The following is a 26,195-nucleotide window of genomic DNA, read 5'->3' on the forward strand; positions in this document are numbered from 1 at the left end:
GAATCTTGAAGACAGGACACCCAATATAACATACAACACACACACAAGTATACAAATTTTCAACCATGTTTCTACAATTAAAGAGCAGAAGAAAAGTGACAGAAAACTTAATATATATATATATATATATATATATATATATATATATATATATATATAGTATACAAAGTTCATATTTCTATGTTTGTGTGGGTTAAATATTAGGATCATTATCAATGGAGGTAAATATGTTTATCTGGGTCTGGGTCTGGGACATTGGTATTATGTGTACCATGTTCTTTATCATAATTGTTTAACAAACTTTATCTTGTTCACAACTTAGAATTTTATAGAATGAACTTTTGACCCTCATCCATGTTCTACTTTTGTGTACAGCTTTTTCTATGATTGTGTTTACTTGAGAAATTACTTATTTTGCAATTAACATCTCAGGCAGAATAAGTCTTAATGTTGTATTCAGTATTTCATTTCAGTGGAATTATTTGTTATTATTCACTGGAAATACAAATTGCTCATCTATAATCTTGGACTGGAACATTAATTTGCAATTATAGTGATTCCAGGCAAGAACATTTTGGGATTATATTATTGTAATACATCAGAAGGCTGTTAGCACATATCAACACTGGAGGCCATTGGCACATTAACATATTCAAGACTACAGGCACAATAGCATATTCAATACTGGAACTTATCATGAATATCACTGGAATTTAGTTGGAACTTTATACATTTGGACTTGTGATAAAACTTTTAGGACTATATGGGACTTAATTGGCATTACTGTTCTTTTTAAATTTTCTCTTTGTCTTCATTGGAAATAAATTATTTGTTGAGTTTTACAAAACATGTTGATTTTCACTCTTTTCCGCTACTTAGTTTAAGACCATAGATTCATACAAATAATACTGACCTTGAATAGAGACCCCAATGCAGTATGCAACACACCTAAAGTTACAGAGTAGAAAGGAAAATAAAAAACCTAAATATTGAGCCAAGACCATGGCCTTAAAGATGGAATGAAATATAACCTATGCAGCACACTCCAAGTTAGTCATGATGCTACCATGCTTTCTGGGGCCCTGAGTGGTCAAGTGGTCTAAGGTGCTCACCATTATGGATCACTGCCATCTCACCTATGTCTGCTTAGGTTGGAGTCTTGGGTTTAGCCAATGTGGGTATGTGAGAAAGCTTGCAAGTAGCTTCTCATGGGTTGGTGATTATTTCCGGGGGTTTTATGGGTTCTTCTCCACCATTTATACTGGCCGCCATGTATAGTCTAAATTGTGCTGAAAAATGGCATTAAACCCTACAACAACAACAACAACAACCATGGTTTCATCCCTTAATTTGAAATGGTTCAAAAGTATTCATGGATGGGAAAGTGCAAAAGAAAACTGTTATTGAGCTGATGTGACCTTGACTTTGAAGACTGGGTCCAAAATGTTGTTCATGACATACTTCCAAGCGATGACATGTAAGTATACCAAGTTTCATCAATTTATCTGAAATGGCTCTAAAGTTTAAGAGTAAATATAAACTTTATAATATGGAGCTGTGACCTTGGCCTTCAAGATCATTTCCTCATGGTGGTGACACCTTCTAGTGACCAGTAATTAATCCCCATTTGTTCAAAATAAATTACCATTAATTCGATGAACAGAGCCCACGAGTGGCTGAATGGTCTGAAGCACTCACCGTTCCGGATCACTGCCATCTCACCTCTGTCTGCATGGGTTCAAGGCTCAGGCCCAGCTAATGTGGGTACATGAGAAAGCATGCCAGTAGCTCTTGTGGGTCAGGGGTTCTTCCTGGGGGTTTTCAGGGTTCTTCCTCCACCAGTTATACTGGCCGCCATGTATAGCCTATCTTGTGCTGAAAAATGGCGTTAAACCCTACCACAACAACAACAACAACAACAATTTGGTGAACCCATTCTATAACACACTATGTATAGTGCAATATCAAGATCAGTCAGTTAACCAAAAAAAATGTTGCATATGTGTACTTTTGACCATATAAGACTGGGTGGAAGGGGAAGAAGGAGAGGCACAAAACTGTGGGCTTCAGTAAGAAAGTTGCCAACCTTAACTGATGCATATTAAATGTGAAATACTTAACATAGTGATTACATGCATTGGTTTGATTTTGTGGGTTTAACACAGTATATTTTGTGGAAAATCTGAGAAAGCCACAGGAAGAACCACCAACTAACAGGAAGATGCTGGAAAGCTTATCGAATATTAACGTTGGTTGAACTGAGACCAGAACTCACATTAACAGTGGTGAGACGCAGTGATTTGTAAAGGTGAGCACTTTGAATCCTTGGGGCCCCTTAGTGATACTATATCTAATTAATGCAGACACCAGGTATTGGTACATACATATGCATGATTAAGAAATATGGCAACTGAAAAGTGTTTAAATAGTTTAAGAATGTGTACTCACCAATCAGACTCATTGTATCCATGATGGCAATAACATAAAAAAATATGCTAAAAAAACCCATAGATACTGTATTTTCAGTAAATTCATGTATATTGGATATGTCCAAAATGGACTAATTTCTGACTGACAATAAAATGCCCAATTCAAACATCAGATGTTTCTAATAGGAAACTTATCTTTAGGCTTGAAAATTATTATAACTGAAATTTTGTATGTGGGAATAAAAAAATCCATTTCATGGGTAAAAAAACCCAGCTGAGTTTTGACCTTAAAGGTGAGAAGAAGAATAAATTAAATTCATTCTATACGGACCAAAATATTTCTTGACACCAGTTACTATGACTTTACTGCAGAGCGAAAACAAGGATTTGCAAGTTTAAATAAAATATAAAATCCCTGCCCCACTAGAACTTTAATATTTCTGTTCCAGTCATAGTTTGAATACAATATTTGCAACATGAACACTACAGTAATAATAATAATAATGATGATTTTGTATAGTGCCTAATCTTTCGAAGCTCTAAGTGCTTTACAACATTAGACAACACCTATAAGTTAAAAAACATATATAATGATATGATTAAAAACACAAACACCATGAAATTAGAAAACACAGAAGAAAAAACCATGCTGAGAATATTTAAGGTAGGAAACATTATTAGGTCTTTAAGTTTATTCTTGCAGTCGAAATAAGTGAGTTTTGAGAGCACTCTTGAATGGGATCACTGTGTCTTTGTGTCTAAGTTCAGTGGGCAATTCATTCCACGTTGCTGGGCCCTGGTATGCAAAAGAATGGTGTCCATATAGTGGGAATAATGAGTATACAATTGTCAGAAGATGAGCGTAAGTATCGTGCTGGTGTGTACACATGGGTGAGGTCAGATAGGTATGTTGGACTAGAGTCCATTAGTGAAACGTAGTACAGAGAACAAATTTTGTTTTTGATTCTGGATCAAATGGATAGCCAGTGTAGGGTACAGAGCAGAAGATAAGTGGCCTGTGTACAGTAAATCTAGAGGATTTAAAGCTGATATCCGCATTCATTTCTAGCATCATTTGGTCTATCATGGGTATGTCAATTGACTGAGTAGGAATTGGTGATCTATTATTTTCCCATAATTAGGTAGTTAAATTAAGGAACTTAGTCCAACCATTGTATCATATAGTGGCTGGTTGTTTATGGTAGGTGACAAAACAAACACCCTTTGGCTATTGTTTATGGAAGAAGACCAATCAAATACCCATTGGCTATTGTTTATGGTAGATGACCAATCAAATACACAATGGCTATTGTTTATGGTAGATGACCAATCAAATACCCATTGGCTATTGTTTATGGTAGATAATCAATCAAGTACCCATTGGCTATTGTTTATGGTAGATGACCAATCAAATACCCATTGGCTATTGTTTATCCAAGACTAACCAATGACTATACACAGGATACACTGAAGAGAAACACAAAGAACACTTGATGCCATTATTGAATAGTAATTAGATTCACAATTATCAGGTTTTGAAAAAAATAAACTGAGATCAAAGTGAAGCAAACTGACACAACTGAAATTAGTAGTCAGTAATATTAGGTGCTTAATGTAATTAAATGATGTTTACACAAAAGTATGGATTCCAGTCAAAGCCTATTATGTGGGTCAGTTCAGGGTCAGTTTCAGTGGACATGCACACTAAGTTGGATCGGCAATCAGCCAATCAGAGACAAGGGTCTGCTGTACTGAGGTAGATGACAGTGGTCATTCACTTTACAAGTGATCAGCGTTGAGTGGACAGTTTTTGTTTTTGCATTCTCCACCGCCCCAACTGCTGCCTGCAGTTCTGTTACATTTGGCTCACCCTTCACCTTCAGGTCTTCAGGTCTTCTGCTTAACCAGCTTACTAATTCCACTATCTCTAGAGGTGGCAACCAGACCCCTCATACTAACAGGCTACTCTTGCTGTATCTTCTCCAAGTGGTATTCGCCGCTATTGCATCATCGGACATTCTGTCCCCAATCCAATCAACTTACCAACATAACAAGTTATGGCAACTCTGCCTCAATACAGGGGCAATTCTGCCTTAACCGTTGTGTCAGTCAGTCATACTGGCGAGTCTGCCTCAAAATTCGGCAATTCTGCCTTGACATCAGTCATACTGGCGATTCCGCCTCACAGATAGGGTATGTTGGCCATTCGGCCCTGACATCAGTCATACTGGCGATTCCGCCTCATACATACTGCATGCTTCTCTACCATCTTACTACAACTAACCTCATGCAGTGGACGGTGAGACCCAAGGAATGCCAAAGATGCATACTTATGTACTGTTTTATAATGCTAAATAGTTGTTAAAGAGTTTGAGATTACTTCTCTATCAGTTCTTCTTATGCAATAATGTATCACCTGTCAGTCAGTCCAGCTAGCAGTACGTGAGTGCTGGGTGAATTAGCAATTTCAGTTATGGTCTACCTGTCCATCATTCCATCTATTTTATATTGTGCAAACTATCATCATATAAAGAAGGAAGCAGTCATAAAATGTTTTTTCTCAAGAATACAACACATCTTGCCAAATTATTCAATCAAACAGCTATTTCTTCAGCTCTAAAACTTCACAGTACTTCAAGACATTTGTGAAATTACTGAACAATTGTGATTGTGTTATATCCAAATCATTTATAATTGACATACCCATGACACACTCACACACAGATAATGACACCATCACTGAAATCAGATAGTTACACCATTAATGAAATCAGATAGTTACACCATTACTGAAATCAGATAGTGACACCTGTACTAAAATCAGATAGTTACACCATTACTAAAATCAGATAGTGATACCATTACTAAAATCAGAGAGTGACAGCGTTACTTAAATCAGATAGTGACAGCGTTACTTAAATCAGACAGTGAAACCATCACTAAAATAGGTGACACCATTACTACAATCTGATGACACCATTACTAAAAACAGAGACTGACATCATCACTAAAATCAGTGACACCATTACTAAGAACAGATATTGATACCATTGCTAAAAACAGATAAAACTTAAAAATAACTTCTAAATAAACGCTCAGCAGAATTCTACATTTGACAGAAAGCATCCTGATTATATTGAGCTTTCATGGTTTGTTTTCTTCACACATTTTGCCAGTATGCCATCAAATTGGTTGCCATTCTGATAAAGATAAAAAAATTTGAATAACTGCTCCATATACACTGAACAAAATTTGACCAGATCTGATAGCTAGCATTATGGTTTGAGGTTTTAGCTGTATATATAAATGTTGTTAATCTGCCATCAAATATTTATGCTATTATTAAAAATAATCTTTTACTAATCAACTGCCTTACATTATTTGACTGGTTAGGACAGAAAGCATTAAGGCCTTTCAGTATTGGATAAATGATGAGGAGGTCCCATCAGATATGAATGAGTATGTGTGTGTGATTTAGATTTTTAACGTAGCTTTAACAAATTTTCAGCCATATCACTATGATGTCTGCAGTGTGACAGTTTATAGTGATATTTAGCATTGGGGAATCATGCCGCAGACATGTAGCATGATGTCCCACCCAGTCATATTATCCTGACACCCGGTCAACCAGTCATAACACTAACCTCTTAATGCTGAGCGCCAAATGAAGCAGCTGTTAGTACCATTTTTGTAAGTCTTTGGCCAGGGTTCGAACCCACAACCTCCAGCTTCTCAGGCAGATGCTCTAACCACTAGGCCACCGGAGCAGTTCGGTTTCATAGTGTTAAACACATGAGTTTCTTACAGTCAACAGATGTGTACGTGTCAATTATGGAGGTTTGAAATTGTATCCCCAGATGAGTCCCTAGATTGCCAAACAACAGATTAGAAGGATCAGGTTGTTTCAAACCACGTTCTGACTTGAAGAATTATGCATGTTTCATAACTGTAATTAACATCAACTGTACATTATCATATTGTGTTCGTTTTCATGTACAAATAATGGTTCCTCACCTATTTTAGTGATGGTTTCACTATCTGATTTAAGTAACGCTGTCACGATCTGATTTTAGTAATGGTGTAACTATCTGATTTTAGTACAGGTGTCACTATCTGATTTCAGTAATGGTGTCACTATCTGATTTCAGTAATGGTGTCACTATTTGATTTCAGATATTTTTATAAACCTTAAAACCCTTCATGACAGGATGCTTGCTGTCAGGTCAGGTCAAACGTTTTGATGATAACTTTTACAAGAAGTCATTAAAAAAAAATTCTGTTTTTACCAATAGTGGTATGATTTGATCCTAGATTAAGTTCAACTGTAAAAATGTTACAGTCCTTCATGCCAGGGGTGATTTCTGTCAAATTTTAAAGCCCTTCATGCAGGGCTAATTTCTGTCAAATTTTAAAGCCCTTCATGCCAAGGGTGATTTCTGTCAAATTTTAAAGCCCTTCATGGGGTGATTTCTGTCAAATTTTAAAGCCCTTCATGCCAAGGGTGATTTCTGTCAAATTTAAAAGCCCTTCATGCAAGGGCTAATTTCTGTCAGACTTTAAGGCATGTCATGCTATGGGTAATTTCTGTCAAATCTGATAATATTATGTTCAGTGGTTATTGAGAAGATTACATATAAAGGTTTTCTGTTCTCTGTAACAGTAACCATATCTGATAGCCAGTCAGCATGATTTATCATTTTGTATTGTAAGTCCCAGACACCCTGATCTTTCTGTTAAATTTGGTCAAGTTCTGTTCAGCATTAATTTAAAAATGTTGTTAAAAGTTTTCTCTACCTGTACATACTTGAAAGCTCCTCATGCCATGTTTTGTGCAAAATTTGGCTGAAATTGGCAATGTCATTTTTGCAATGTTCAAAATAGCAACTGTTGGAGGACAAACTAATGGATGGCATAATGGATACCTATCACATACAAAATGTAGTTCAATAACTTCATCAGTGGTTTCTAGATGAAAAACATTTTGTCAATACTGACCTCAAATTTGCCCTGGGCAAAATCCAACCAGTGTTCCTTCTGAACCCCACCATACTGTCTGCTTCTGCACTTCCCCTTCAATCCAATCTATCCAAGGATAAAACGTTATGGATAGTTAATGTCATGTCCACCTTTCAATGTTGAAAGGGTAACAATGTTCATTAATGCAAACATCAATCATCAAGAACATCAAAGATGCAAAAGCAAAATTGCAACAGCAGCTGATTTGTAAGATGTGGGATTTCAAGGAATGCTTTCATCCTCAAGGCACAGTCCAACTTAATAATTAAATTAAAATTCAGACAAGCTCTGCCAATCACTCTGCTGCAATATTATTAATTATAAACATTTTTAATACTATGTGTTGTAAAGAACCTTGAAAAAAATCATAAAGTTTTATCACTTTGGTATGGTGCACATAAATACAGTAAATTCACAGACCTCATGGTGGCATTTACAGCCCTAATAATTTCTGTCAAATTTTAAAGCCCTTCATGCCCTTTACTTACCAATAAATATTACACACTGTGGTATATACTGCCCTCATTAATTACACATAGTAGCACTTACTGTCCTCATTTATTACACAGTAGTATTTTACTGCCTCATTTATTACACATAGCAGTACTTACTGTCCTCATTTATTACACATAGTAGTACTTGACTGCCATCATTTATTACACAAAGTTATACTTCCTGTCCTCAGTTATTATACACAGTAGTACTTTACTCCCTAATTTATTAAACACAGTTGTACTTTCTGTCCTCATTTATTACACACAGCTGTACTTACTGTCCTGGGGCCCTGAGTGGGCGAGTGGTCTAAAGCGCTCTCCATTATGGACCACTGCCATCTCACTTCTGTCTGTGTAAGTTCACGTCTCGGATTCGACCAATGTGGGTATGTGAGAAAGCCTGCCAGTAGCTTCTCAAGGTCAGTGATTCTTTCCGGGGATTTCCTGGGTTCTTCCTCCACCATTAATACTGCCCACCATGTATAGCCTATCATGTGCTGAATAAACGGCGTTAAACCCTACAACAACAACAACTTACTGTCTTCATTTATTATGCATAGTAGTACTCTACTGCCCTAATTTATTAGACACTGACAGTTATACTTACTGTCTCATTTATTACACATACTTGTACTTACTGTCCTCATTTATTACACACCGTTGTACTTAATGTCCTCATTTTTAATACACAGTGGTTCTTTACTGCCTTCATTTATTACACATAGTAGTATTTGCTCTCCTCATTTATTACACATAGTTGTACTTTCAGTCCTTAATTATTACACATAATTGTACTTACTGTCCTCATTTATTACACAGTAGTACTTTACTGCCATCATTTATAACTCACAGTTGTACTTAACTGTCCTCTTTTATTACACACAGTTGTACTTTACTGCCCTAATTTATTACACACAGTTGTACTTACTGTCCTCATTTATTACACAGAGTTGTACTTACTGTCCTCATTTATTACACAAACATGTACTTACTGCCCTCATTTATTATACACAGTGGTACTTTACTGTCCTCATTTATTATAAATAGTTGAACTTACTTTCCTAATTTATTACACACAGTTGTACTTACTGTCCTCATTTATTACACACACATGTACTTACTGTCCTCATTTATTATACAGTGGTACTTTACTGTCCTCATTTATTATACATAGTTGAACTTACTGTCCTAATTTATTACACACAGTTGTACTTACTGTCCTCATTTATTACACACAGTTGTACTTACTGTCCTCATTTCTTACACACAGTTTGTACTTACTGTCCTCCTTTATTACACACAGTTGTACTTACTGTCCTCATTTATTACACACAGTTGTACTGTCTTCATTTATTATACAAACAGTGGTACTTTACTGTCCTCATTTATTACACACAGTTGTACTTACTGTCTTCATTTATTATACACAGTGGTACTTTACTGCCCTCATTTATTACATGTAGTATTTACTCTCCTCATTTATTACACATAGTTGTACTTACTGTGTTATACTTAGTCCTCATTTATTACACATAGTAGTACTTTACTGCCATCATTTATTACACATAGTTGTATTTACTGCCATCATTTATTACACATAGTTGTACTTCCTGTATTCATTTATTACACACAGTGATATTTACTTCCCTCATTACCCCTATTTTTACACAGAAACATATTCTTTTTAATATTTTTTTAACACTACTTAAGCCAAATTGTTGATGCATGACAATTATGTCATTCCAAACCTGACTGCATCAATGCAGTGTGAAATTAAGTACACCGGCTGCAACAATAGCTCAGCACAATATAAATAATTTATTGCATGACCCAAAATACAGCTGCACTGGTGGGACCTACAGCTAGTGGTATATCAACTTCTCATGACAAGACATGACGATCAGTTGAAAAAATGAATCAACAAGACCATTTCCCTCTAATGAATTACAAGGATGACAAAACCAGTCTGTGACATGGGGGGACTAGACCATCCCAGCAGATGGAAGAGAATGCCTCCACATCCTCTCAGGTAGCAGCTCCTCCGGGAAACCAATTTGATAGGTCCCAAATCCACAGGCAGCCCAATAAATCTCTGTGGAAGTGCTCAACAGTTCTATCCAGCTCCTCCACAACCACAGTGATTAGAAGAGATGTGAACACTAACCAAAACCAGGAAACTGGACAATAGAGTTTCAGTACACCAACAAGCCTTGCATCTGCTACAATTTAACTTTTCAATTCCTTTCTAAAACGAAGCTAGGAAACTACTTTCAAAATTGATCAAACTACAAAATTGGCAGACAAATCTTCAAGAGTTTGTGCAAAATGGCAAATAATCTAAAATATTCAGAAGTACATTTGCAAACCTCAAATATACTTCAAAGTGTCACTGTGCTACACATAATGTTACTATCATCTCTGTGGCAAACAATATGCAGGTGAGATTAAAAGGGAATTACAAGGAAGAATAAAAGAACACCTTGGAGATTATCCATAATAGAAAGCATACCCCAGTTTCTAAGTGCCTTAACCAATCTGACCACAGCATAAAATGTACTAACTATAAGTTAATAGAAAAAATCCAATCTGTTCCTGAGCTCTCTAGAAGAAATATTAATTGGAACAGCAGATAACTTTTACTGGATACACCAACTGGAAAGATAGAGAACTTTACTGGATACATGAACTGGAAAGATAGAGAACTTTATTGGATACACCAACTGGAAAGATAGAGAACTTCATTGGATACACCAGCTGGAAAGATAGAGAACTTTATTGGATATACCAACTGGAAAGACAGAGAACTTTATTGGATACACCAACTGGAAAGATAGAGAACTTTATTGGATACACCAACTGGAAAGATAGAGAACTTTACTGGATACACCAACTGGAAAGATAGAGAACTTTACTGGATACATGAACTGGAAAGATAGAGAACTTTACTGGATACATGAACTGGAAAGATAGAGAACTTTATTGGGTACACCAACTGGAAAGATAGAGAACTTCACTGGATACATGAACTGGACAGATAGAGAACTTTATTGGATACACCAACTGGAAAGATAGAGAACTTTATTGGATACAGGAACTGGAAAGATAGAGAACTTTACTGGATACACCAACTGGAAAGATAGAGAACTTTATTGGATACATGAACTGGAAAGATAGTAACTTTATTGGATACACCAACTGGAAAGATAGAGAACTTTATTGGATACACCAACTGGAAAGATAGAGAACTTTACTGGATACATGAACTGGAAAGATAGAGAACTTTACTGGATACATGAACTGGAAAGATAGAGAACTTTATTGGATACACCAACTGGAAAGATAGAGAACTTCATTGGATACATGAACTGGACAGATAGAGAACTTTATTGGATACACCAACTGGAAAGATAGAGAACTTTATTGGATACAGGAACTGGAAAGATAGAGAACTTTACTGGATACACCAACTGGAAAGATAAAGAACTTTATTGGATACACCAACTGGAAAGATAGAGAACTTTATTGGATACATGAACTGGAAAGATAGAGAATTTTATTGGATACATGAACTGGAAAGATTGAGAACTTTATTGGATACACCAGTTACGTACTCTACAGCCTTAGGGATCAACATCTTTATTTAAATGGGAGTTCAGGCATTTCTAATTTAAGTGATTGAGAATAAACCCTAGGCATTAAAGCATGGGTCACAATGACATACTTCTGTGACCAAGCAGTTGAAATTACTTGTATTCATCAACTTTTATGAATTATATATATATAGAGAGAGAGTGTGCTGGAAACTGATTTGGTCATGAGCTAAACAAAAGTACTTAATAAAAGCCAGTAAAATGTTAAATGTAGGTCACAATGATATTCTTTTGTGGTAAGGGTGCTGTTCTAGTAGAGATGCATACAATCATCTAATTTGATGATTCCATGAACAAGAACTTGAGAAATCCTTAAAACTAAACATTTAGCCAAAGTCAGCACGGCATGAAATATATTTAACAGTGAACTACTTTGCTGCACTATTCATTAATATCCATCCCACACCAACTTTCTAGATAGAACAGGATATATTCAGGTTTTAAAAAAACTAGTTGGTCATGAGATAAATGCAAAATCTAATGTAAGCTAGTAAAATGTTAAAAGTAATTCAAAGTGACCTTCCTCTGTGGTTCTAACAGACACATACAATCATAGTCGGATGTTTCTATCATAAACAGAACTTGAGAAATAAACTTAAAAAACAAAAGTTAACCAAATCAGTGAAATGTGAAATATAGTTCACAGTCCCTAAATTTGTGATCAAGATGTAGTACTCATTGAAATGCATCTCCTCACAGTTACATGACTCCAGATATGAGAGTATTTATACATTATGCAAAAATCCTGAGGAGGGTCTATTATATCCAATTCAAACAGTTACATAGGATCTAGAAAGAATGAATGACATTTAGTTATGGTGTATGCATGTATCTCCTTCTATTTGTGCTGATGCCAATGCCAACGCAAATGCCAGGGCTAGCAAATTCCAGGGCAAGTACAATAGCAGATGCCATGGATAGTACAAAAACAAATGCCAGGGTTAATGCAATAGCTAACCTCTACTTCATTGTGATGAGTCAAAAATGATCTAAGAATAAAACAAAATATAAAACTATTTTACAACTAAAGGAAAGAATGCACAGAGAAGAATGTTTCCAGCTTAAATAAATTAAATTGTTTGATACTTCTGAGTACAAATTACATGAATATTTTACTGATTTAATATTCTTAAAGTCTAAGACATTATTAGGTCCTCTATCTTTCAAGATAATAAATGGATGCTTACAAACATTTAGCATTACTTACATGCTCCTTGTGTTTTGGCTTGAAAATGTTTTGGTAAGGACTTTTTAACAACTTCAACAAAGTACTTTCATCAGGTCCAATTTTGTCATAGAGAGATTTTTAGCTTTGAACAAAGCTGAAGACCCAAAGTAAACCATTGACTTTGGATGAGCAACTGCTTCATTAGCACATCCAAAATGATGCCTGGACCACAGGAGTATCATGGTAAGAATGCTACAACGTCTGGACCACAGGGACATCAGGTAAACAAAGCCTGGACCACAGGAGCATCATGGTAAGAATGCTACAACGTCTGGACCACAGGGACATCAGGTAAACAAAGCCTGGACCACAGGAGTATCATGGTAAGAATGCTACAATGTCTGGACCACAGGGGCATCAGGTAAACAAAGCCTGGACCACATGAGTATCATGGTAAAATGCTGGACCACAGGGACATCAGGTGCATGGACCACAGGAGTATCATGGTAAGAATGCTACAATGTCTGGACCATAGGGACATCAGGTAAACAAAGCCTGGACCACATGAGTATCATGGTAAGAATGCTACAATGTCTGGACCACAGGGGCATCAGGTAAACAAAGCCTGGACCACATGAGTATCATGGCAAGAATGCTACAATGTCTGGACCACAGGGGCATCAGGTAAACAAAGCCTGGACCACATGAGTATCATGGTAAAATGCTGGACCACAGGGACATCAGGTGCATGGACCACAGGAGTATCATGGTAAGAATGCTACAATGTCTGGACCATAGGGACATCAGGTAAACAAAGCCTGGACCACATGAGTATCATGGTAAGAATGCTACAATGTCTGGACCACAGGGGCATCAGGTAAACAAAGCCTGGACCACATGAGTATCATGGCAAGAATGCTACAATGTCTGGACCACAGGGACATCAGGTAAACAAAGCCTGGACCACAGGAGTATCATGGTAAAATGCTGGACCACAGGGACATCAGATGAGCATTTAAACAAAACTTAGGCTGCAGGGACATGAGGTGAGAATGCTAAATAGCCAACATTATCAGCATAAAAACTATATTTAAACTCAGCAAATATTTATTAAGGTATGCTAAATATTGTTCTACTCATTAACAAAAATATGTTCCACTTATAATTTCCTTCCACACCAATGCCAAAATGAATAAATACTCACAAATATACATCTGCAAGTCTTTCCAATTAAATTCCCTGATGGAGGTACTTTCTTGTACTTATTTCTTCCCGCAATGAAAAAGACTGAAAAAGAAATAAGCATACATAACAGCCAAATGCAGGAAGTTAGCTAAGAAATGCAGGTTGATATGATTTTTATCTAAAATTAAGCTTTTTTTATATATTTTTAGGAGAGGCAACCATAATTAATGGTTGATCAACATGCAAAACTTTAAAGATCTGATCTTGGCCATATACTGGATCTACACTACATGTACACATTTAAAAGCTGCCATGCTAAGATGTCTTCAATAGAAACAAATCTAATTCTGTTAATCAATCTATTTTAAGAAATGGTGGTCATATTTAATGGAGTGTTGGCATCATATCTAAAGGGCTTTCATGCCCAATTACTTTGATAAACGTTATCAAATTCTATTAAGCTTTTCAGAAGATATTTAAAGGTTTTTTCTATTTTTAATAATGTGGCCATACTAGATGCTGGATCACCATCATTTTGTATGAAGTACTTCATACCAAGATGATGTCAAATTTGATCAAAATTCTGTTCAGTGCTTTTTTGAAGAAGTCATTTTAAAACTTTGTTTGTACTAAGAGTGGCCACATTCGATTGCAGATGAATATCATCTGTACAAACTTAAAGTGTTGAATGATTTCAGTCAAACTGTGACAATTCTGTTCAGCATTTTTGTAAAGCAGTATGAAATTGAGTGGCCCTTATACAGGGATATTTTCTTAAAATTATTGTGAAATTCTGTCAGACAGTTGTTGAGAAGATGTTATGAATATTAGATAACAAATCAGTCTTATTTACTCATAAAGTCCACATGTGGGAAAGGTTTCTGTGTTTTTCATAGAATTTTAACATTTTGTTTTAATTTGCTTTTTTAGTAATGGCAGCCCTATCTGATGGCAAACTGGCACAAATTTTATTAAATTTAAAACTTACGGCAGCCAAATGATGGTGCATTTGCATCATTTGTACAAAACTGAAAGCCTTCGTGCTAGGATGCTTTCAGCATTTTGTCAAACTCTGTTATAGGGTTTTTTCTACTAATGATAATTTTTATCGTGGGTGGTCATCGTTCAAAAGAATTTAAAGCTGGATGCTCACTCCAAGGTTTGGTTGAAACTGAACATGATGGTCTTTGAAAAAAAGTTAAAAATACATGAAGCAAATGGATGATGCATGAAAGAGGCTCATCAGTCACAACATATAATGCACTCACAAAATTACTTTAGTTCAGTCAAAATATAAGCTGTACCATCAAAATTACTTCACTTCCATCAAAATATAAGCTGTACCCACAAAATTACTTTACTTCACTCAAAATATACAATGTAACCACCAAATTACCTCACATCAAATTGTACAGTATAGCCACAAAATTACTTCAAATTAGTCAAAATATATTGTGTGCCCACACAAATTACTTCAAATCAGTCAAAATATATTGTGTGCCCACACAAATTACTTCAAATCAGTCAAAATATATTCTGTGCCCACACAAATTACTTCACATCAGTTAAAATATATTGTATGTCCACACAAATTACTTCAAATCAGTTAAAATATATTTTGTGCCCACACAAATTACTTCACATCAGTCAAAATATATTCTGTGCCCACACAAATTACTTCACATCAGTCAAAATATATTGTGTGCCCACACAAATTACTTCAAATCAGTCAAAATATATTCTGTGCCCACACAAATTACTTCACATCAGTCAAAATATATTGTGTGCCCACACAAATTACTTCAAATCAGTCAAAATATATTGTGTGCCCACACAAATTACTTCACATCAGTCAAAATATATCATGTGCCCACACAAATTACTTCAAATCAGTCAAAATATATTGTGTCCACACAAATTACTTCACATCAGTCAAAATATATTGTGCCCACACAAATTACTTCACATCAGTCAAAATATATTGTATGCCCACACAAATTACTTCAAATCAGTCAAAATATATTGTGTGCCCACACAAATTACTTCACATCAGTCAAAATATATTGTGTAAACAAATTACTTCACCTCAGTCATGCTATAGTGTACCATACATGCCAACTACCTGAGAGGTATAAGCAAAATTATTGCTTATAAGTGGCAAAAAAATATAATTTGGACATCTATTAATTACATGCCAGATTTACAGCACATACAAAAAATATATATTTTTATTACTAACCTGGTTCTGCAGATAGTCAAAATTCTTGTAACAAGGTGCAAAATCCATTGGGATTAGAACCAGAATACAAACACAAAATGTACTGAAAAATCATTTATTTTCAGCACTCACTTAACACTAGTCTATGTGTGTAACTTTCACTGAATGGCTGAGAAGTGGAGTCCTGCAATGGTGAGGTGCTCAGAGTGCTGTATTATATTACTCTCATATTCTTCTTTTAACGTTTGTAAAACAGTGTTGATTTGTCCTTTTATCTGATCTGACATGTTCTGAAGTTTGAAAAGACCCATCTGCCCTAACATTTTCCATCATATAACATCTGCAAGTCCCACTGTAAAGCATTTCACTTAAAATGATTTACAATGAAACCTGTAATCTTCATTAATAATCAACACCTCATGTATTGGTCAATACTTTATTTCTTCTACACATTCCAAAATCATGTTATCTGGAATCTTAGCAATAAAATGCTTTCATTTATTACAATGATATTATTAACTATGGTTTATTAAAACAACTACATCTGATGAGGTTGTGAAATGGCATAAATAGTTTTTGTAACTGAATCGTAATTTCTCTGCATAATATTAAATGCAGTGGTTATGTAATGCAATTGTCTTAACACACAATCCCTGCCACTGTGTCAATAATGGAAAAAAAGAACAATTTTTATCGTTATTTAAGTTATTTATGAAACAAAATACTGATAGAAACACATCATTCTTACATTGAAACTGTTCTTATATAAAAACAGTCTACCCCTTTACACAAGTGAAAATTCTGACAATAAGTCATGGCTACTCACCTACAGAAATGAACATCAGTAATGCAGGTACACCAAAGGCAAGAACATAGCAGTCTCCACCAAAACATCTTACATAGGCTGAAACAAGTAAGAAGTCATTCATATATATATTAATCCCAATCCACTAAAAGGACACATGTTTAGAAGAGGTCATGAACACTATAAACATGTTTAGAAGAGGTCACGAACACTATAAACATGTTTAGAAGAGGTCACGAACACTATAAACATGTTTAGAAGAGGTCACGAACACTATAACCATGTTTAGAAGAGGTCATGAACACTATAAACATGTTTAGAAGAGGTCACGAACACTATAAACATGTTTAGAAGAGGTCACGAACACTATAAACATGTTTAGAAGAGGTCACGAACACTATAACCATGTTTAGAAGAGGTCATGAACACTATAAACATGTTTAGAAGAGGTCACGAACACTATAAACATGTTTAGAAGAGGTCACGAACACTATAAACATGTTTAGAAGAGGTCACGAACACTATAACCATGTTTAGAAGAGGTCACGAACACTATAACCATGTTTAGAAGAGGTCACGAACACTATAAACATGTTTAGAAGAGGTCACGAACACTATAAACATGTTTAGAAGAGGTCACGAACACTATAAACATGTTTAGAAGAGGTCACGAACACTATAAACATGTTTAGAAGAGGTCACGAACACTATAAACATGTTTAGAAGAGGTCACGAACACTATAAACATGTTTAGAAGAGGTCACGAACACTATAAACATGTTTAGAAGAGGTCATAAACGCTGTAACCATGTTTAGAAAGGGTCATGAACACTATATATTTTCAATGTAGTTTATGTTAATCTACTTACTAGTCAAACTGCCACAAACAAATTAGCTCTTTACTAATTTAATCAGTCCTTTGTAAACTCATATATTAATGTCAGAAATATTTTCATCAGTAGTTTTATTTCTCAGTGTTCAAAGATATGTACAACTGTTACTTTATCAGTGTTCAAAGTCTAAAACCAAAAATTCTGCAAAGGCTGTGTTGCTTGCTGTACGTTGGCATAATTCAAAAGTCACAAGAATGAGAAAAATAAGTACCTACTTTAGCCCATCATGCAGTGCCTTGGACGACACCAAAATAATGTTGCACTATTGCCCTGTTTTGGTGCAATATTATGTGTCATGATGTGGGTACTTTTGTTGAAACTGACAGAAATATTTAAGGTCAGAAGTATACTGATACTCTTCACTTTCATTTACTGACAACCATTGTGAGATATTTTGCAAATTGATATTTCAAGATGAAAATACACCTTGGGACAATTCTGTTTAGTCACATGCCTGGAGAGAGGAAAATACACCTTGGTATAATTCTGTATGGTCACATGCCCGGAGAATGAAAAATACGCCTTGGAATAATTCTATATGGTCACAAGTCTGGGATGATTGTGCATGATCACATGCCTGGAGAGAGGAAAATGCTCCAAGGGACAATTCTGAATGGTCACATGCCTGGAGAAAGGAAAATGCACCTAGGGACAATTATGTATGATCACATGCCTGGAGAAATTAAAATAGACCTTGGGGCAATTCTGTCTGGTCACATGCCTGGAGAAATTAAAATACACCTTGGGGCAATTCTGTTTGGTCACATGCCTGGAGTAATTAAAATACATCTTGGGACAGTTCTGTTTGGTCACATGCCTGGAGAAATTAAATTACATCTTGGGACAGTTCTGTTTGGTCACATGCCTGGAGAAATTAAAATACATCTTGGGACAGTTCTGATTGGTCACATGCCTGGAGAAATTAAAATACGCCTTGGGACAGTTCTGTTTGGTCACATGCCTGGAGAAATTAAGATAACCTTGGGACAGTTATGTTTGGTCATATGCCTGGAGAAATTAAAATACACCTTGGGACAATTCTGTTTGGTCACATGCCTGGAGAAATTAAAATACATCTTGGGCAGTTCTGTTTGGTCACATGCCTGGAGAAATTAAAATACACCTTGAGACAATTCTGTTTGGTCACATGCCTGGAGAAATTAAAATACATCTTGGGACAATTCTGTTTTGTCACATGCCTGGAGAAATTAAAATACATCCTGGGACAGTTCTGTTTGGTCACATGCCTGGAGAAATTAAAATACATCTTGGGACAGTTCTGTTTCATCACATGCCTGGAGAAATTAAAATACATCTTTGGACAGTTCTGTTTGGTCACATGCCTGGAGAAATTAAAATACACCTTGGGACAGTTCTATTTGGTCACATGCCTGGAGAAATTAAAATACACCTTGGGACAATTCTGTTTGGTCACATGCCTGGAGAAATTAAAATAGCACCTTGGGACAATTCTGTTTGGTCACATGCCTGGAGAAATTAAAATACACCTTGGGACAGTTCTGTTTGGTCACATACCTGGAGAAATTAAAATGCACCTTGGGACAATTAGGCTGGTTTCAAGATTGCACCAATTTGATCAAAAGTCTGGTATGTAAGCATGAAATGGTGGATAATGTCTCCTATAAGCTTTAAAAATGATAGATATATACATTGGACATTTATGTTCAAATTCTGAATTCATGAATTTGTGATCAGTATTTATCTGAAGAGGACACAATACAACAAAAATAGTAACATTACATGATATTCAGTCATTTGTTCATAGTAGTCACTTACCTCTAAGTAATGGAGTAATTATTATAGAAAGAAAGCTTCCAAAGTTGATCATGAAGTAAAACACAGAGAAGAATGAATCTCTTTCCCTTTCCTGCAAAAGAAGACAGATTACAGGAACAGAAAATATACTGATTTGTATCTTATTTTATTTAAGTTCATGCAAACATACAAAAATTTTATCAGAAAACAGAAAAACATATATTATCATTAAATATATATACATGATGAACTGATTTTGTTCAAATACTTTCAGAAAAATATGATATAAATGTGACTGTACAAATCTTTACAGATTTATACGCCTGTCTGAAATGCAAAGGGAATGGTGAACGAAAACAAATGAATTCTACATGAATGATGAATGCAAAAAAAATGTTACATGAATGATAAATGAACGCTACATGACTGATGAATGCAAAATGAATGGTAAGTGAATGCTACATGAATGATAAATGCAAAATGAATAGTAAATAAATGCTACATGAATGATGAATACAAAATGAATGGTAAGTGAATGCTACATGAATGATAAATGCAAAGTGAATGGTAAATAAATGCTACATGAATGATGAATGCAAAATAAATGACAAATGAATGCTACATGAATGATGAAAGCAAAATGAATGGTAAATCAATGATACATGAATGATGAATGCAAAATGAATGGTAAATCAATGCTACATGAATAATAAATGCAAAATGAATAGTAAATAATTGCTACATGAATTATGAATGCAACTAATCGCTACGTGAATGATGAATGCAAAATGAATGTGAAATGAATGCTAAACAAATGATAAATGCAAAATAAATGTTAATGAATGATGAATGCAAAATGAATGATAAATGCAAAATGAATGTGAAATGAATGCTAAACAAATGATGAATGTAACATAAATGCTACAGGAATGATGAATGTAAAATGACTGGTAAATTGTGTGTGTGATTCAGATATTTAATGTAGCTTTAAAAACATTTCAGTCTCATTGCTATGATGTATGCAGTGTGGCAGTTTATAGTGATGTCTAGCACTGGGGCATCATGCTGCAGACATGTAGCATGATGTCCCAACCAGTCACATTATCCTGACACCAGGCCAACCAGTCCTAACACTAACCTCTTAATGCCAAGCGCCTAGCAAGGCAGCTGTAGGTACCATTTTTATAAGTCTTTGGTATGACTCGACCGGGGTTATGAACCCACAACCTCCCGCATCTGAGGTGGACACTTTAACTGCTAGGCCAACGGAGTAGTGAATGGTAAAAGAATGCAACATCAATGATGAATGCATAATAAATGCTACAAGAATGATGAATGCAAAGCAAATGATAAATGAATGCTACATTAATGATGAATGCAAAACAATTGGTAAATGAATGCTACATGAATGATGAATGCAAATCGAATGGTAAATGAATGCTACATGAATGATGAATGCAAATCGAAAGGTAAATGAATGCTACATGAATGATGAATGCAAAATGAACTGTAAATGAATGCTACATGACTGATGACTGCAAAATGAATGGTAAATGAATGCTATATGAATGATGAATGCAACATTAACGATACATGAATGATGAATGCAAATCAACTGGTAAATGAATGCTACATGAATGATGAATGCATAATAAATGCTACATGAATGATAAATGTAAAATGAATGGTAAATGAATGCTACATGAATGATGTTTGCAAAATGAACGGTAAATGAATGCTATACGAATGATGAATGCTACATGAATGATGAATGCAAATCAATTGGTAAATGAAAGATACATGAAGGCAAAACGAATGGTAAATGAATGCTATATGACTGATGACTGCAAAATGAATGATGAATGCATAATAAATGCTACATGAGTGATGTATGCAAAATGATTGGTTGTTGTTGTTGTTGTAGGGTTTAACGCCATTTTTTAGCACATGATAGGCTATACATGGCTGCCAGTAATAATGGTGGAGGAAGAACCCGGGAAAATCCCGGAAAGAACCACCGACCCACGAGAAGCTACTGCCAAGCTTTCTCACATACCCACATTGGCTGAATCCGAGACTCGAACCCACGCAGAGAGAGGTGAGATGGCAGTGATCCGTAACAGAGAGTGCTTTAGACCACTCGGCAACTCGGGGCCCCTCAAAATGATTGGTAAATGAGTGCTGCAAGAATGATGTGCAAAATGAATGGTAAATGAATGCTGCATGAATGACCAATCTAAAATGAATGCAGAACAAACAATAAGTCGAATGTGCAATGCACTGCAGAGCACAAAATTAATTTGTGTTGCTGGTTATACTGATTTGACAACAGCTAGGGTCATTTGTGTTGCAAGCTATACTGATTTAACAACAGTCCGGGTCATTTTGTGTTTTGGGTAATTTGTGTTGCAATTTATACTGATCTGACAACAGCTAGGTCATTTGTTTTTAGGGTTATTTGTGTTGCAAGTTATTATACTGATCTAACAATGGCAAAGGTGATGTGTTGCTAGTCATTCAATAGGGAAGCTGTAAAATTATTATTTTAAGCAGATGAAAAATAACCAGGTTTCACTGATGGATCTCAAAAGAACATTAAAAGAAAACTGCAGAAGAGTTTAAAAAATGATCAGTAACCATAACTGTGAGAAATAAAACTTTTACTAGGATACATGAGATGCCATTAAATTGAACATTATGATAAACATGATGCCAATCAATTGAACATTATGATAAACATGATGCCAATAAATTGAACATTATGATAAACATGATGCCAATAAATTGGACATTATGATAAACATGATGCCAATAAATTGAACATTATATTAAACATGATGCCAATAAATTGAACATTATGATAAACATGATGCCAATAAATTGAACATTATGATAAACAAGATGCCAATAAATTGGATACAATAGGACTTGAAATGCCATTAAACTATCTATATATCAGACAATACATAAATATACCAAGATTCATTTGTTTATCTGAATAATGCTGTCAGTTTAGAAAGCAAAAGTTATATGTCACTGAAACTTGAAATATTGACCTCTGACAGTGATCATGATGACCCCCACCCCATCAAATGTGCATTTGACACATCTGTAAGCGATCATATACAGTTATACGAAGTCTGATACAAACAACTCATATGGCTCTAGAATTATAGAATTATACAATGGAAGGGAAAGTGTAATTAGAAATTCAATATATAACAGCATGACCTTGAAGACCATCAATGTGGAACACATCACACCTTCCAATGCTGATATAAATGTATACCAAGTTAATTCACTTCATTTATAAAAGCTCTAAAGATACTGAGTGGAAAACAAAGAACAATGAAAAACATGAAATCTTGATCCAGGACACTGACCTTGAAGATGGCACCTACATGATGCATAAGCTTCAACCCTTAAATCTCAAACAGTTTCAAATTCATAAAGCATAAGAGGAAAGTATGACGGGAAAAAAAAAAAGAAGATTCAGCCATGACCTTGACCTTGAAGACAATACCCCAAAATAAAAATGATGATGACTTAATAGAGTGCATAATCTTTCAAAGAAAACCTCTAAGTGCTTTACTACATCAAATTAGCAAAGAGGGGCATAAGAATAGATTGCATACAGACAACAAAGAACATAAGAAAATGTCTCACAAACACCTCAAAACAAATGAATAAATACACAAAATAATAACATGAAATATATAAATGGGTTTACATAAAATAACCTAAAAGCAAAAAAATGATATAAAATACAGTTTCAATCTAAAATAATGACAAATGAATGAATGTCAAATGTATTCTTGGTAGTAGAAAAGATTTGTATTGAGATTACTCCTGAATGACAAAATGGTGTGTGAGATCCAGAAGCTCAGCATATCTTCTAGTGATAATGCATAAAATTAGAAAGATTCATCTTAAACAGCTTCCATGCTAAAGTGTCATGGAAGACAGAAAATGCAGATATTATGCCCAGGGTACAATAATGATGATAAAAATAAATATGCTTTTAATGATTATATTCTTCACAAAATGACATCACACTTTAAGAACATGTGACCTGAGACTTTGAAGATAAAAACTTAACCTTATGATAATTTTTGTTATAAAGCCAGGAGTTTTAAAGAGATATGCCAATAAATATTTACCAAAATATTAAATCATGGTTACATTATATTATTACAAATTTTGAACTATTTTTGGTTTCACACCTCATCATGATTATCCTGGGCCTTTTTATGTATGGGTATGTCTATGCTAACACTATAATATTAAAATTGGTCATCAAGTTTTGTCCCATGAAAATTCTCAAGACGTTCCATACCAAAAATAGCAATACTGTGAAGTTTTCCATCCTGGATCTTGCCCTTGTTTATAGTCATGTAGTCACCCATCATTTTATAGTCACCCATCATTTACCAGTGTATCATTCCCTGAATTATTTTTCAAACTTAATAATTCGTTGAATTCATAATAAACTATTTATTACTGCTAGTTTCCACCTTCAAAATCAAAGTCTTTTGTCTTTTGTCCTCAAAACCAACCTCAGAAATATGTCACATCAGTCACCAAGTTCATCTGACAAGAGAAGCCATCTTAAATTTTCATATTCACCGATATAAATCATCACCTAAATAAACTGACCTGATCTGGTGATTCTGAAGAGTGCTAGCAAAAGATTAAATATGTATGCAATGTCTTACAAGTTTCACTTTCAGATCACTGCAAGATATACTTCAAATAATGATATTGCAGTCTGCAAATCTTCACTGACATTTTTCATATCTTTTTATATGAAATTAAATTGGAAATTCATCAATATTTTTTGAGACTGTAAATAGATGATTCTTGTCAAATGTCCTACTCTGTCTGTGTTGACACATAAAATATATGCACCTATAAGCCAACTTAACTGTATTAGAGAATCCTACTTATAGTGGCCTCATAAACATTAAAAGCTGTCAATGCTATGCCATGACGATGTGTCAGAGTTGAAAGCCCCCTATGCCATGATGATTTCTGTCATATTTTAAAGTTCTCTATCCCATGATGATTCCTGTCACATTTGAAAGCTCTCTAAACCTTATTATTCTGATCATATTTGTTAAAATTCTGTTAAGCAGCTTTTGAGAAGAATTTTAAAATATCAACTGCTGACACAAACATAGAAGATGCACAATTGATGCAGTCCATACCATATACTTACTGGTCCTAATGGCAGGTGAGCAAGGACCCAATAAATTTTACACCTTGTGATTTACCATACTCTGTATACATTTGAAGACAATGAAAGTATGGGTTAATGACATGTCAAATAAATACCATGTTATACATATAATTTACCTGCCCTGGGCCAAACTGGTCAGCCCCAAAAGCTGCAACTGAGGACTTAATACCACCAGTCCCTATCCCAATAAGCAGTAAACCAACAGCAGGTCCCACCCTGATAAAGAAATACAAATCAACCATCAAGTAATATAAAATAGTGATAAGTACCATAGTCAGAATAAAAGAGAGAGTGATGTTACACTCAGCTGAATCCCAGACTCATATACATTTACTAACAATGATTAGCACATTATGCTACTCCATAAAGGGATGCAAATTCAGTGGTGAGATCTGTAGGTGTTAATATGGAGATGATGAAAGAATATCATTAGAGAATACCAGAAATTATTGGTGATTATACTCCTAAAAACATTTAATTGTGATGAGACCAGACTCTCTGATGTGCACTTCCTGACAAATTCTGTATAGCAAACAGAATGGTTTCAAAAAAGGTGTAACTCCTCCATGAAGTGGATAATCTGCATGAGAAACTGAAACCATTGGCAATCAGCAGGCATCAAAAACCCAGATGCTTTAGAAATGGTAAATTCCATATCTACCACTGACATGTTACTAACAGGAAATCAAGGATGTCCGAACAAAGATTGACAAGCTGGATCCAAGACAAATAATCACATTGCTACAAAACATGAACCTGCTTGTTGTCTGAGTCATATGACTTTGAAATTACTATCAGACTTGCAGCCTTCTGACTGGGTATAATTCACACATTTAATGGTACATATTGGAAATAAATGCTGCACCCAAAAGTGACTGTGCTGACAGTGTTCTTTGTGAACATCACTGTTTGATTCAATTCATACGATTTCAAAAGCATGGTCAAAGACAACACCAGTCACAGTCAAGAAGTGCTTTGAAGTTGTCGGCTTCCATGCAGACATGGTAATGTCAGTGAAGATGAGGAAGATATTGCCTTGGCTCAAGTGGCCCATGAATTATGACTGGACAATGACCATTTTGACCATTCCTGTTGAGGATAATTCTGATGGCTGGGAGAGTGAACTTGTTTTGCAGTAAAATCAATCAAACTCCTAATAAAAGTGATTAATATAGTGTTGACAATGCATGTTCTGTGCTATCTGTCAGTGATATGATTAATATAGTGTTGACGATGCATGTTCTGTGCTATCTGTCAGTGATATGATTAATATAGTGTCGACGATGCATGTTCTGTGCTCTCTGTCAGTGATATGATTAATA

General features: G+C 35.1%; 1 protein-coding gene across 2 annotated transcripts in view; it reads right to left on the reverse strand.

The window, feature by feature from the left end:
• Window positions 1-26,195, reverse strand: part of LOC149789868 (solute carrier family 15 member 1-like) — a 233,610-nt gene that overhangs the window by 124,337 nt on the left and 83,078 nt on the right. For both annotated transcript variants that reach the window (XM_089971874.1, XM_089971873.1), the window contains exons 6-10: window positions 24,990-25,089; window positions 19,656-19,746; window positions 16,987-17,064; window positions 13,962-14,044; window positions 7,425-7,511 (exon numbers count right to left, since the gene is read on the reverse strand). In XM_089971874.1, coding sequence (XP_089828000.1) covers window positions 7,425-7,511; window positions 13,962-14,044; window positions 16,987-17,064; window positions 19,656-19,746; window positions 24,990-25,089 — 439 coding nt within the window. The remainder of the gene's footprint in view (window positions 1-7,424; window positions 7,512-13,961; window positions 14,045-16,986; window positions 17,065-19,655; window positions 19,747-24,989; window positions 25,090-26,195) is intronic.

Source organism: Sinohyriopsis cumingii, chromosome 10 (genome assembly GCF_028554795.1).
Source record: "Sinohyriopsis cumingii isolate HCF-2022 chromosome 10, ASM2855479v2, whole genome shotgun sequence".
Classification (NCBI taxonomy): domain Eukaryota; kingdom Metazoa; phylum Mollusca; class Bivalvia; order Unionida; family Unionidae; genus Sinohyriopsis; species Sinohyriopsis cumingii.